This window comes from Calliopsis andreniformis, chromosome 10, assembly GCF_051401765.1.
Source record: "Calliopsis andreniformis isolate RMS-2024a chromosome 10, iyCalAndr_principal, whole genome shotgun sequence".
NCBI lineage: Eukaryota > Metazoa > Arthropoda > Insecta > Hymenoptera > Andrenidae > Calliopsis > Calliopsis andreniformis.
This window is the reverse complement of record NC_135071.1, coordinates 14,109,266-14,122,364: the sequence shown is the minus strand read 5'-3', so window position 1 is coordinate 14,122,364 and position 13,099 is coordinate 14,109,266. Positions and strand designations below refer to the sequence as shown.

The 13,099-nt window shown below is 32.2% G+C and overlaps 4 protein-coding genes across 7 annotated transcripts; 2 read left to right on the top strand and 2 right to left on the bottom strand.

Annotated features, from left to right (window-relative positions):
• Window positions 1-2: 2 nt before the first annotated feature.
• On the bottom strand, window positions 3-2,284 carry Uqcr-11 (Ubiquinol-cytochrome c reductase 11 kDa subunit). Of its 2 annotated transcripts, none has more exons than XM_076388275.1 (3): window positions 2,170-2,284; window positions 554-699; window positions 3-292 (listed from the first exon to the last, which is right to left on the bottom strand). In XM_076388275.1, exons 2-3 carry the CDS (start codon window positions 641-643, stop codon window positions 119-121), a joined length of 264 nt encoding a protein of 87 aa, XP_076244390.1. In that variant the 5' UTR covers window positions 644-699; window positions 2,170-2,284; the 3' UTR covers window positions 3-118. The 2 variants fall into 2 exon arrangements, with proteins under 2 accessions (XP_076244390.1, XP_076244389.1); XM_076388274.1 differs by having other exon boundaries at window positions 554-801; window positions 2,170-2,281.
• On the top strand, window positions 2,188-8,507 carry Set1 (SET domain containing 1). Of its 3 annotated transcripts, none has more exons than XM_076388268.1 (11): window positions 2,188-2,323; window positions 2,424-2,708; window positions 3,156-4,906; window positions 4,974-5,249; window positions 5,419-5,727; window positions 5,803-6,069; window positions 6,160-6,791; window positions 6,853-7,495; window positions 7,576-7,797; window positions 7,879-8,136; window positions 8,209-8,507. In XM_076388268.1, the coding sequence occupies exons 3-11, from the start codon at window positions 3,185-3,187 to the stop codon at window positions 8,380-8,382; spliced, it is 4,503 nt and encodes a 1,500-aa protein (XP_076244383.1). In that variant the 5' UTR covers window positions 2,188-2,323; window positions 2,424-2,708; window positions 3,156-3,184; the 3' UTR covers window positions 8,383-8,507. The 3 variants fall into 3 exon arrangements, with proteins under 3 accessions (XP_076244383.1, XP_076244381.1, XP_076244384.1); XM_076388266.1 differs by having other exon boundaries at window positions 3,153-4,906; XM_076388269.1 differs by having other exon boundaries at window positions 2,193-2,323; window positions 2,445-2,708; window positions 3,153-4,906.
• A 417-nt stretch (window positions 8,508-8,924) lies between these two features.
• Window positions 8,925-10,164, top strand: Med21 (mediator complex subunit 21). The gene is made up of 3 exons (XM_076387460.1): window positions 8,925-9,265; window positions 9,345-9,456; window positions 9,547-10,164. Exons 1-3 carry the CDS (start codon window positions 9,224-9,226, stop codon window positions 9,930-9,932), a joined length of 540 nt encoding a protein of 179 aa, XP_076243575.1. The 5' UTR covers window positions 8,925-9,223; the 3' UTR covers window positions 9,933-10,164.
• Waw (Translation factor waclaw) lies at window positions 10,121-13,032 on the bottom strand. Its single transcript, XM_076387459.1, has 8 exons — window positions 12,911-13,032; window positions 12,614-12,752; window positions 11,658-12,479; window positions 11,339-11,578; window positions 11,014-11,279; window positions 10,729-10,943; window positions 10,452-10,664; window positions 10,121-10,393 (listed from the first exon to the last, which is right to left on the bottom strand). The coding sequence occupies exons 2-8, from the start codon at window positions 12,697-12,699 to the stop codon at window positions 10,268-10,270; spliced, it is 1,968 nt and encodes a 655-aa protein (XP_076243574.1). The 5' UTR covers window positions 12,700-12,752; window positions 12,911-13,032; the 3' UTR covers window positions 10,121-10,267.
• Window positions 13,033-13,099: the final 67 nt, after the last annotated feature.

Genomic DNA, 13,099 nt, shown 5'->3' with positions numbered 1-13,099 from the left:
AATTAATAGTCTGGTGAATTATTTATTCCTAATAATGATCGTACATCTACAATATATTAAGATAATTCATAAGATTTTATAACAAAGATCACACATTTGTAGTTAATGTATGATGATCTTATTTTAGTCTACTGAAAAGTGTTTCTGCCACACAATGGTCTACACATTCTACATAATCTATTAATTCTTCAAGGCATGTTTCTTCTGTATGTTTCCTTGAATTAACACGATCAGTACATGTGTTCAGTCGTTCTTGCATATTAGAACATTTAGGTCGCATTGAACATTTTTCCTGAAAAAATATTTTAACTCTTGTCATTAATAAAAAAAAAGATACAACAAATTCAGCATTAAAATTCTATTAAAAATTTGATAATATAAAAGAATTCTATAATAAAAAGACAAAGTAACCTACTTAGTTAATTATGTCTATTAATTTTCTACGTTCATAACTTCAAACATAAACGCAAATTATGATATTTAATTGAACATTTTCATTATTTCAAAACTGGAAATACTGAAATAAGAGTATTATATAACAATTTTGACTTACACGAAGTACTTTTTGAGGATCAACTATTTCATCGTCTTCCGCTTTTACGACTGGGATGCAACGTTTAAAGAAATTTTGGAGAAGAGACATTTTTGTAGACGATTCTTCTGTTGATTTGTCACAGATCTCCTAAATTAATTTCAAGTCTTCGAGTTCCCCATGCAATACCACAGAAATGAAAATGTTCGTTGAGTTGTCTGCCTTGTGAATATACTATACGTAATGGCAATTGTATTGACGAGTCTAACCTGAACTTACGTACAAAACATCAACTCGAAATTATCGAAATTATCGATATAAATTATTGTTTTTATATTTAGTAAAAAATACAATCACTAGAGGCGTTGAACGCGATTCAAATAAAAAAATTAATAATTTAGTGAAGAAATATCGATAATCGATTTTCGATTGTTGGACCTTCGACTATTCATACATACATACAGTATACAATTTATAGTTCTCAAGAATGGAATAAAAATAATATTAATATGTATTTAAACATATCTTTTGCGTAAAAAAGGTCTCGAGAGATAACATAGAAACAATAGGAATTTTCATTAAATTAGTATATATGACTGTTTCGGCCAATAATACGTTAAAACGTATGAGACGAGGCGTGGCCTATTTAACTCTAACCAATTAGATCCGTATTTCTTTCGTGGGGCTTTTTTCCAACTCTGCATAATATATTCTGGCAAATTGTATAATACAAATATTTATAGTATGTAATAATCATAATATGTATTTGCAATGAATAGAATATATATATATGTGGACCATACAATCTTGGCAAAGTCGCCTATGTAACACCTATACTGGATTTTGCTAAGTTACGTGGCAAAGTACACATGTACATATGTATTTATAACAAGTAGTATAAAATATGCCTGTCATGCAAACTTGACAACTCGTCTATGCAACGTAGTAAATTCTGTCAAAAACGAGTACAGCTGTAGTAGCATACGCAACGTATTCTATTAAAGTATATTTTCTAATTTGATATGACATTATATTATCAGTTCAACATAAAATAATTACAAAATTATACATACAAAACTTTTGTTGATACTGTACATGTGCACACGATAATGCGCAATTTTCTTCAAAAGCAGAAAGTTGATTTGCCAACAGGTCGCACGAAAATTCTCTTAGACCGAAGTTGACCAATGTGTAGATTGAATGCCGCTCATTGTATGAGATTTTCAGCAATTATTTTGCGATATCTTGGACTTTAATTAACTTTGTAGATTATCGATAGATACACAGAATGTTAATAAGAAACGAAATTCTGAACTATTATTACAACGTAATGAAAATCTGTGAATCGAGACAGATTAGGCGACGAAAAAAAATGTTAAATTCTTGGCTCAGTCACCTATCTGGATTTTCATTCAGTGTATTTTTTAGCGTAACGATGTTACTCAGAAACGATGAATATTGCTTGAGGAGCAAGAAAAATGCTCATTTTTAATCTAACATGTTTATACTATTTATTTAATAAAGTAGTCGGAACCGTCATGGTCTTTATAACAAGAATGGCGTCATCCGAAAGTGTTCGCGTAGTTTTATCGAAGCTATGAGCTCGTCGGGATACAGTAAGCGTATATTCTACGTACCGAATCGAAGTGAAACACGTTCTGTTCAATTAATTCATTGACGCAACGTTGCTCGTACTGCTGACTTATACCACACGAAAATTCGAAAAATCAGGGCGCAGTGCGTTGTGCTCATAATCAAACATTGAGGCAGTTTTGCGCTGGTGTCGAAAAGGTAGTAACAATAAACCTCTATATTTTTCACGAGGAATTGTTAACAGAGAATAAAAAGGAATCAAATTGTAATCATATTCAAATGACGTTCAATATTACAGAAACGAGTTGAAAAATTGCAGGTTTGTGGAAAAAACCGGAACGTATTTACATAAAACTTAAAGGCTGTGTTTTTCATAAGAAAGTACTCCTACTGAAATTTACACAAGAAAATAAATACAGAAAGTGTATAAGGGATCCTTTTTAAGAGATGACTATTGCATTACTTCTCTGTGTGGAATTTCAACTTAAGAACCTCGAGATGTTTGAGGTTATGTTTCATTAAAACTTAAATCTTTGCCTTAACAAGTGAAGCAAGTTATAAGGGAAACAAAAGCAAACTGGATGTAAGTTAAAACAGAGATAAACCTTTACATTATTATGTATGATATTTCTTATTATAATTCTATGAAATTGATAAAAAGATTCTATCACTTCTGGTCTTATTTGTTTTGGAAACATACTGCATATTTGTTGAATTTATTTTCCTGTTTATTTCTTTGTAACTTAAGTATTTTGTATATTTGTAGATCTGATATAATTTGTAAGAATCTATAATGTAAAATTTTGATCTATTGTACTAATGTGACAATTTTATTTTGTATGCATATTAAATTGTAACTAACGCAATATTTATACTATACAGTTACACTATGTATCATTTTAATAATTTAATAAAAAATATTTTCAAGTACTTAAGTTTATGGTATTTTTTATAATAATCTATGAGAATTGAACGTACTTAAGGGCAATATTATTTTACTACCAAATTTTATTTGTGTCTGTTATAGCAGCTTGCATGAATGGATGATGCTTGGAGGCAATGAACGGGATGGAGAGACATGGGCATGGACATGGACATTCGCATGCACACTCGCATCGTCATCGTCATTCACATGGGAATTCACAAAGCACATCTCAGAATTCAAATCAATCGTCCAAACATAGCCACACACATGTGATGCATTCACAGAAAGATGCATCTGCTGTACAAACGTCTCAGAAGCCAAGAAATTATAAGTTATTGGTTGATCCATTTTTGGTAAAAGGTGCAACAAAGTTGTACAGATACGATGGCATGGTACCAGGTGATCCAACTTATCCAGAAGTTCAACCCAGAGATCCAAGGTCTCAGTTAACAAGGATTTGGACTCGTTTAGAACAACTTGATTTACCTGTACCTAGATTTAAAATTGACTCTAATTATTGTGGTGAACCACCCCCTCTTGAAGTAACATTTTGCCATTTAAATGACAATATTGATAAGACTTTTTTAACGGATATGGTTCAGAAATTTGGAGCAGTAGAAGAACTCACTGTTTACTATCATCCTATAACTAATAAACACCTGGGAATTGCGAGAGTGGTATTTGAAAGCACAAAAGCTTCCAAAGCGTGTGTAGAGAAATTAAATAACACATCTGTGATGGGCAAAGTTTTAAAAGTGTTCCTTGATGCATTTGGAGAGGAGTGTAAAAAGATCTACGATGAGTTAACTACAGAGAAAAAGCCAGAAAAGAAACTTGAGAAAGAAATCAAACCTGAGAATGATCAAGGGAAGCAAACACCTATTGAAAAAATTATTAATGAGGAAAGGGAAGATTTCAGGAGTAATAAAAAAGTGGTGTCAAATATAGAAAAACCCAGAGATACATACATGGAAAACTCAAGATACAAGTATAGAGATTATCCTACTCCTAGTGGTAGTACAGGAAGTGATTTAGGATATGGTACTGCACCTAGTGAACTTAATTATTCTAGCAATTATTCTCAAAATTCTACTCCAGCCACGAATTATGATTTCTATTATGGTAGTTACCACCATCAACCTCCAAATAATTATTTAACAAATATACCCCAGAATGTGTCTCAAAATCTTTCGATGCAACAAAATTCTGGTATGTGGTGGGGAAACAATACAGGACCAACAGGTTATCCTTCATCTTCTATGTGGTCTGTCCAACATGGAACAAATTTAGATAATCCCAATTCTAGTACAGTTCCAGTTGCCAAGGTTTCGAATGCAAAGACTCATCACACTCCCAAGAAAGAGAAAGAAAATCAAACTGTTACGAAAAATTCATCGCGGGATTCACCAATAGAGACTCGCAAAACGCTAGATTTAGATACAAGAATTGCTATGTTGTTAAAAGATAAGGCTGGAGGAATGGCACCACCTTTTTTACAATTTGGTAGTGACTCTGAAGATGAGAAAAAATCTGTTGATGCAGAGAATGAAATGCTTTCGGAGCCACCAAGTCCTTTTCTATCTCATGAAACATACAAATCGTGCTTTGAGAAAATGAGGGAAAGGAATAAAGAACGGTGGAAAGTACATGAGAATAACATTAATCAGTTTTCGGTCGATGAAGATTTAGGAAGCGTCATCAGTTCCAGCGAAGATGAAGCATTATTAGGAAGTTACAGTCCTGCACCAGATGACATTGAACCGGAACCACCGAAAGAGCCGCCACCTCCACCTCCACCTGACGATGATAGGATGTCATTGAGTCCATTAAGTTCAGGGGATGAGAAAATCGAAGAGGTAATTATTCTATGAAACATATCAAGAAATAGTAATTGTCATATTAAATTAAAATTAAAATGCACAGGTCATAGCTCAAACGGAACCTACGAGTCAGTTGTACCCAGGAGCTGGTTATCCTGGACATTTAACTCATTATCCTACTAATGATGTATACCATTGGCCGCGACCAGCACAATATCCATATCCTTATGGGACAACATATTTACAGAGTCATTATCAACCTAATACCACATCATTCTCTGGAGCAGTAGGAAATCATCAAGGAGCAAATTATTATCCATCGTTCCAATCACGTCTTCATGCCATGGCAAATCATAATATTACAAAAGACAGTCCACAGGTATCTATATTGTATGTTTTTATGTGTACAAAGTTCAAATACAAAAATTTTTTTTTTAAACTATTCATAACTATATTTTAAATAATCGTAATGTATGTACTACGTTGTATAAATTTTATATAATTCAATAATTATGTATGAATATAAAACCTAATTACTAATTATTTAGGGCCCTACCATCAATGGAGTATTAAACAGAGTTGTGAATGAATTAAAACAAATTTTAAAAAAGGATTTTAATAAGAAAATGATCGAGAACACTGCATTCAAATTATTCGAAGTATGGTGGGATGAAAAGAAATCTGAGAAAAATCAAAATCAAGGAGATAGTGCTATTGTTAATAACAGTAATAAAGAGGAAGTTCCAAAATCTCAAGGAATATCATTGCTTTTAGAACAGGGAACACCACTTGGCTTTAATTATGATGGATTTGGTTTGGGCATTAGAGCTAGTATGCCAAAGATGCCTTCTTTCAGGGTAAAATATTTATTTCCATTTTATATTTTTATTTTCACTGATATGATTACACAATATTCATTACTTCTATAATAGCGCAAAATTAAAGCTCCAAGCCCGTTACCACAAGATGAAGATAGTCGTCAGTCTGATCATGGTGATACTGAAATTATAGAAAGCGATAGTGATCTTGATTTAACATCAGTACAGAAAGTTAAAAGGCCAGTTACTTCTCTTCCAAGCGCTTCTTCATCTTCTTCGTCTTCTTCGTCGTCATCCTCATCATCGCCGAGCGAAAGCACTAGTGACGAAATGAGTTCCAGTGAATCATCTAGCAGTTCGAACGACAGCTCTGACGAAGAAGTATGTTTTAAAAACTTCGAGGATAAAGTATAAATATCGTGTCGGAGATTTCTCGCGTAATAGAATATAAAAATAATATTTTATTTTCAGCAAGACACGGACAGCCGTATGTCAGATCGTCGCCCCTTGGCTTGTAATAGTGAAGATCCTGATATTTTAACAGAACTTGCAATTCAGAGATCACTGGATTGTCCAACTCCAACGGGTAGAGAAACCCCAGTACCAAATATTAAAATAAAGGACGTAAACTCAAATGAATTCCCACAATTTGATAATGAAGCTAGCCCTGTACCGTCTCCATTAAGATATGAAACAGATAAAGAGAAAATTGAAGACGTAAACGATAGATTAGTTGATGAAGAACATCTTGAAAAGATTAAGACGGTTAACAAGGACATAGAAGTGAAAAATATGGAAGATGAAACACAAATGAAGAGTTCACATGTTGCGTCTATAGTGCTAGGAAAGCAAGAGCCTCGTGATATGCAAAAGATGGAAAACTCTGCGGCAGAAGCTTTAATAACATTAGCAGGACAAGATAATATTATAAGGCACACAAGTCCAGGACCTGTACAGCCAAATATTATTAGAGCTCTTCAAACTATGTCTGCTAAATACATTAATGACGAACCTATATTGAAAGAATCAGAAAAAATTGAAATGTTTAGTGAAATACCGACTACAGACTCAGAGGAAGAAAGCTTAGAAATTAGGAGATTAAGGTTTGTAATCTCGTGTAATTTTTGTACACTCACACGACTAATATTGTATTTTATTGGTTAGGTACCAAGCTGAGGCTGATCTTCGGCTGAATGGTCAACAAAGCCCAAGTTCACCAGGATCTCAAGCTTCGCAAGTGTTCATGGAGCATTCATATTCGCTGCCGCCAGCCCAAACAGAAATTATGGAATCTCTAAACCGTATATCGTCTGCGCCGATAAAACCTGTAAAAATGAAACCGTCGAAGATTATGAAAATAAGCAAGAGCAAAGACAAGACTCACAAAGTGGAGAAACGAAAGTTCAATAAGTACACGAAAATACATAATCGCGAGAATCATGAAGGAGAAAAGGAAAATATTCAGAATGAATTTGTTTATGAAAAATATCCGAAGAAATTCCAGGAACCAACGGTGACGTACAAAGAACGTGATCTCATGTCAGAAATGGCTATTTTGTATGAATTTTTAACTAGGGGAATAGATGCAGAAGATGTGGAATATTTAAGACAAAGTTACGAAGCTTTACTGGCTGATGATAATCAAGGTTATTGGTTAAATGATACTCATTGGGTTGATCATCCTCCGACGGATATTCCGAGTCCCGCGAAACGAAGGAAAAGAGATGAGCTCAGATTGCATACAAGTGGTAGCGCAAGAACAGAAGGATATTATAAAGTCGATATTCGGGAAAAAGCCAAACATAAGGTATGGTAATATTTAACTAAATTAAATCTTTTCCTACGATAAGAAAAAGCATTAATAAATTCTATTTTTTTTTTATACAGCATCACTATGCGCAAAGTATACACCGTAGTAACGACATTGAAGATAGTAATGGTCCTTATGCTGGAGGTGATGGAACGATAAATGGTCCAAAGAACAATACTAAAGCTTTAACTGGTAAAATGCAAGCTTTGTCTCGTGAAGCTCGAAGCAACCAACGACGTCTGTTAACAGCTTTCGGTATTGATACCGATAGTGATCTCCTTAAGTTTAATCAGTTGAAAGTACGATTCACATTATTCTATTTATTTCACAATGTTACAGTATGTTGAACTTTTCTAATATGTTTCATTATTTGTATACAGTTTAGGAAGAAACAATTGAAATTTGCCAAATCTGGCATACACGATTGGGGTCTGTTCGCCATGGAACCAATTGCAGCTGACGAAATGGTTATTGAATATGTTGGTCAAATGGTTAGACCAGTTGTTGCTGACTTAAGAGAGTCTCAATACGAAGCTACCGGGATTGGTAGTTCTTATCTATTTCGTATTGATCTAGATACAATTATTGATGCAACAAAGTGTGGCAATTTAGCACGTTTCATTAATCATAGCTGCAATGTGAGTATTGTAACGATATTTATATTTTCAGCGACTATGTTTACGAAGCTATTTACTTTCTTCTTATTTCAGCCAAATTGTTACGCGAAGGTAATTACAATCGAGAGCCAAAAGAAAATAGTAATCTATAGCAAGCAACCGATAGGAGTTAACGAAGAAATTACATACGATTACAAATTTCCATTGGAGGATGACAAAATCCCTTGCCTATGTGGAGCTCCTCAGTGTCGGGGTACTCTGAATTGAATCGTTCATAAAACTATATTGTTCATCCCTTTGTTCTGTCTACTACATTTCATCATACCCTACTCATATTTTTGTAAATATTTCCCCATGTAAACATTTTATAAAATGCAATGGAAAATGCTAAATTATGTTAATATGTGCTCCTTTTCTTTGTCTTTCTTCCCATATATGAAAATAATATGTTAAACGCTTCAGTAAATTAAAAAAAGACGTTATAACATTTATAGTTTACGATTGTTTGCATCGTTGGAGTTACGTTGACGTCTATATGTGTATGATATATAACATATGTATATATAAAACACACATTTATATATACATATATTATATATATGGTACACATTTTATAAGCATATAAAAATGATGATTTACTAGCTTCTAAATCAATTTTCGTTCTACAAGAAAGTATTTTGAATCGAAATATGAGTGAATTTATCGTAAATTTTTGAAGTAACAGCGGGAAAATTTGTGTACATTGCACATGCGCAAAATGACAATGGACTATACATGGTAAGTATGAAATATGGCGTTCGAGACGTATGTATGTGATTAGTTGCGTCGATGGCATATCTATTGAATTATTTATCAATTTTTAATAAAGAATAATTTTAATAAAATAATCTGAGAACTGTTTAATCAAATTCTGGACAAAATTGAAATAGTAAATGTGTTTTAATGTCAACGTTTAAATAATTTTGGACTTAATACAAAATTTGGTAGTGCCGATTTACCGGTTATTTTGTGTGTATGTGTATGTATGCATATGTAGAGAATAAATATTGAAAAAATAATAAACTCGAAAAAGTTATCGTGTACTATTTTTAAATTATATTTTGGGAATATGGCGGATCGTCTAACACAATTGCAAGATACTATAAATCAGGTATAACAAGTTTTCATTAGTTATTATAAATTTATATTAAAACATTCGTCGTAGCTTAACTGCATGTATATTATTTCAGCAAGCCGAACACTTTTGCAATAGTGTGGGTATATTACAACAATATTCTACACCCAGTAAGTTTCCTGGTTTTGATCGTGTTGGGACGCCACAACCTCATCAACCTCAAGAAGGTATTTGAAGATAAAATTATTTTTATTTATTTTTAATAATTTTTAATCATAATTTTTTATGGTGCCTTTAATTTTGATTTATAATTTTAGATTATGCAGCTCTGTTTGCAACTTTAATAGCCCGATGTGCCAAAGATATTGATACTTTAATAGAAAGTTTACCAAGCGAAGAATCATCTCAGGAGTTACAAGTCGCGAGTCTTACTCGCCTTGAACAAGAAAATCAAGAAGCAGGAGAACAACTAGAAGAAATTGTAAAACAAGGAGAAGCACTCTTGCAAAGAATTCAAGCTGCTCTGCAAGACATTGCTCAAAGTCAACTTGACATGCAAGATCGTGCATCTTCATCCGTAGTTAACATTAATCTGTCTACTAATCCTACTTTCAAACAAGAAAATATGAATTCTGTGAGCACAGTGCCTTCAAATAATGTGCATCAATTGTCTGATCCTTCACCGACCTCTATAAATCAATGATATATTCTTATAATAATTTTATCTGAAGTGATATGACATTAAGAACTAAAGCTGAAGTTCAAATAATTTAGTATTCGGATATTTTTTGAGTACTTAGGTCTTATGAATATTCCTTCAATATTTATTATGATATAATATTCAAATTTTGATATTACATTAGAATATTTGGATGATAAAAAGACTTGTTAAATAGTTTCAGTTCCTTTATTAATTTAAAATGTGTATATTATGGTAGTCTTGAAATATTTAAATAAGTTTTCTAAGTCTCATTGTATGTATTTTGTATTTGAAAGTAAATTATGTACACTGATAAAAAGAATTTTGTGTATTCTATTTTATCTTTTAAGAACTTTGATGAACGTATCACGTGGTAAAGCAATGCGCCCAATCATTCTCATTCTCTTTTTTCCTTCCGATTGTCTTGCCAGTAATTTCATTCGTCTCGTGACATCTCCGCCATACTAAAATTAAAAAATCTTGTAATTAATATATATAAATACGTAGAATCAGAAGTCTTACCAGTTTTGCAGTCACATCTTTCTTAAGTGGCTTTAACGTTTCTCTGGCAACAACTTTACTATTAATTAGAGCTTGTATTGCAATTTCAAATAATTGACGCGGAATAACGTCCAATAATTTTTCACATAATTTTTTTCCTGTGAAAACAGCTTTGCTTATATGTACAACAGTGCTCAATTCTTCTACTATGATTCCATTTAAACTGATATTTAACTGTGACAAATAATTAGCGATATTAATATACAGATGTTAAGAGTAAGCTAAAGTTAGTAATTACCTTTACTAGATTCGAAGATACGTAGTCATATTCTTCGTAATCGAAGCTGGCATATCCTGAAGTTACATTTTTCAGCAAATCATGAAAGTCAACAATAATTTCGTTCAGCGGTAATAAAAATTGGAACATTATTCTATTGTTACCAATATCTTTTGTCAATTGCTCTGTTCCACGTTTTTCAAGGCATAATGCCATTATAACACCAGTATATTCAGCTGATTTTAGTCAAAACTTACTTTAGAGATGTGAAATGTATTTATATTATTTAAGAATTATTAAATTTACCTGGTGCTATGATAGTTCCTAATATAATAGGCTCATAGAATTCTGATACAATTTGAGGATCAGGAAAGTGGGCAGGATTGTTGAATATAACGATATCGCTGCCGTATTTTTTAATATTTTTGCTGCCGAAAATTTTTGCTTTATATGTAACATTAGGCACAGTGACAATTGGTTGTGCACCATATTCTTGTTCAAGACGCTGCATAAAAACCTCCATATGTAACAATCCTAAAAATCCAATTCTCCATCCTTGTCCGAGAGCTAGGCTACAATATACAGATTTTATTATTTAAGTTACTAAACGTAGAATAATATTGCGAATTACCTGGTATCTGTTACTACAGAAACTCCACTATCATTTAATGTTAATTTTTCAATGGCAGTGCGCATAGTATTAAATTGTGACTGATCGAGTGGATATACTCCCGAAAATACCATTGCTTTGGGTGCTTTAAATCCTAATAAAGGTTCAACAGGTTGATTTTTCAAATATAATGTATCACCAATAAATGCTTCTTTAGAAGATCTCATATTGCAAGAAATACATCCTACTTGACCTGCAAGTCTGAAATGTAAATTATTACATGCTAATCTATTTTCTATTAAATTTTATAAAGTTGTGAAGAATAAGGAATAATACTTGCAACTTGTTTACAGGTTTTTCATTGGGTTTCAATAATGCTAGTGTTTTAATTTCATAGCACTTTTTGGTGTAGGTGGATGTGATATACTCCCCTAGTGATAGAGATCCTTCTTTAACATATATTAAAGAAATGGCTCCTTTGTACTTATCATACCAGCTATCAAATATTAAGGCTCTGAATGGTTTATCTCTGAATGCATCAGGTGGTGGAATTCTTTCGACAATAGCATCCAAAACATTATGTACTCCTGTACCTAATTTGGCAGATATCTTTAAAACATCTGCTTCCTTTATGTCAAATAATGATTTTAATTGTTCAATTACTTTAGCAGGATTAGCATTTTTTAAATCTATTTTATTAATTATTGGTATTATGATCAATTCTTTTTTAATTGCTAAGTAATAATTAGCCACAGTTTGTGCCTGTACGCCATCATTTGCATCTATCACCAAGAGTACTCCTTGGCAGGGAGCTAAAGAACGATGGACTTCAGCTGAGAAATCCACGTGGCCAGGTGTGTCTATTAAATTAAGTAGATATTCAGTTCCTTTATATGTGTAATTTAAAGAAGCAGTTTGAGCTTTAACTGTAATTCCTCGTTCCTTTTCGACTTGTAGATTATCTAACACTTGTTTTCCTGAGTTTGCTTTTATTGCACCTGTTAATTCTAAGAATCTGTCTGCAAGAGTACTTTTACCATGATCAACATGCGCTATGATGCTAAAATTACGAATATTTTCTACTTCTATTTCATGTTCTTTGTTAATAGTTTGTGGATTTTGCTTTGTACAGTAATGTTTTTTCAGGATACATGAATGTTCCCTAAAATAAAGATTTGTATTATGTAAAGTGACACTACATAAAAGAATACATATTTTAAAATATTTTAAAGAACAATGTTAAATATACAAAGTATTCAGGAGATAAACTACTATATTATAATAATAGATACTGACCTATTAAATATAGAAGTACACAGTTGAAAATAGTTGTAATTTCTCTGAGTATACCATACATGATATATAACTTTCTTCATTTTCATAATGATCTGTTACAATGTTAATAATTACATTCAGAGTAATTCAATAGAGAAAGCTATAGAAGGAAAATATTATGTATAATACACTAGTTTTAAGAGAAGGCTAGTGAAATATGAAGAGAAAGTAAAAAGATAAACAAATATTATTTAACTATAGATAGCAATTCTGTAATCTACAGCAATCTATGTACACCAGTTAAAGTTATTTACTTACTTATTATTTAATAGCTATTTAAAACTATAACCTTACAGTTTAATTCCACAAACAATTCCATATTCGACATAATATTTGAAAACAATAAATACAAAAATCACATTTTAAGACAAAACGATTTTATTCTTCATCGTTTCTTATTTTTAGAGGTTAGGTACTCCATACGCATGTGTATGGTATGCATATACA

Excerpts from the sequence above, each read along its gene's own strand:
- Set1 (XM_076388268.1), top strand. The coding sequence starts at position 3,185 with ATGAACGGGATGGAGAGACATGGGCATGGACATGGACATTCGCATGCA. Across the intron at positions 6,792-6,852 it reads TTAGAAATTAGGAGATTAAG|GTACCAAGCTGAGGCTGATC; the intron begins GTTTGTAATCTC and ends TTTATTGGTTAG. Across the intron at positions 7,798-7,878 it reads TTAAGTTTAATCAGTTGAAA|TTTAGGAAGAAACAATTGAA; the intron begins GTACGATTCACA and ends ATTTGTATACAG.
- Uqcr-11 (XM_076388275.1), bottom strand. The coding sequence starts at position 643 with ATGTCTCTTCTCCAAAATTTCTTTAAACGTTGCATCCCAGTCGTAAAA. Across the intron at positions 293-553 it reads ATCCTCAAAAAGTACTTCGT|GAAAAATGTTCAATGCGACC; the intron begins GTAAGTCAAAAT and ends ATATTTTTTCAG.
- Waw (XM_076387459.1), bottom strand. The coding sequence starts at position 12,699 with ATGAAAATGAAGAAAGTTATATATCATGTATGGTATACTCAGAGAAAT. Across the intron at positions 11,280-11,338 it reads TCTGTAGTAACAGATACCAG|CCTAGCTCTCGGACAAGGAT; the intron begins GTAATTCGCAAT and ends TGTATATTGTAG. Across the intron at positions 10,665-10,728 it reads TATCTTCGAATCTAGTAAAG|TTAAATATCAGTTTAAATGG; the intron begins GTAATTACTAAC and ends TATTTGTCACAG.
- Med21 (XM_076387460.1), top strand. The coding sequence starts at position 9,224 with ATGGCGGATCGTCTAACACAATTGCAAGATACTATAAATCAG. Across the intron at positions 9,266-9,344 it reads TGCAAGATACTATAAATCAG|CAAGCCGAACACTTTTGCAA; the intron begins GTATAACAAGTT and ends ATATTATTTCAG. Across the intron at positions 9,457-9,546 it reads ACCTCATCAACCTCAAGAAG|ATTATGCAGCTCTGTTTGCA; the intron begins GTATTTGAAGAT and ends TTATAATTTTAG.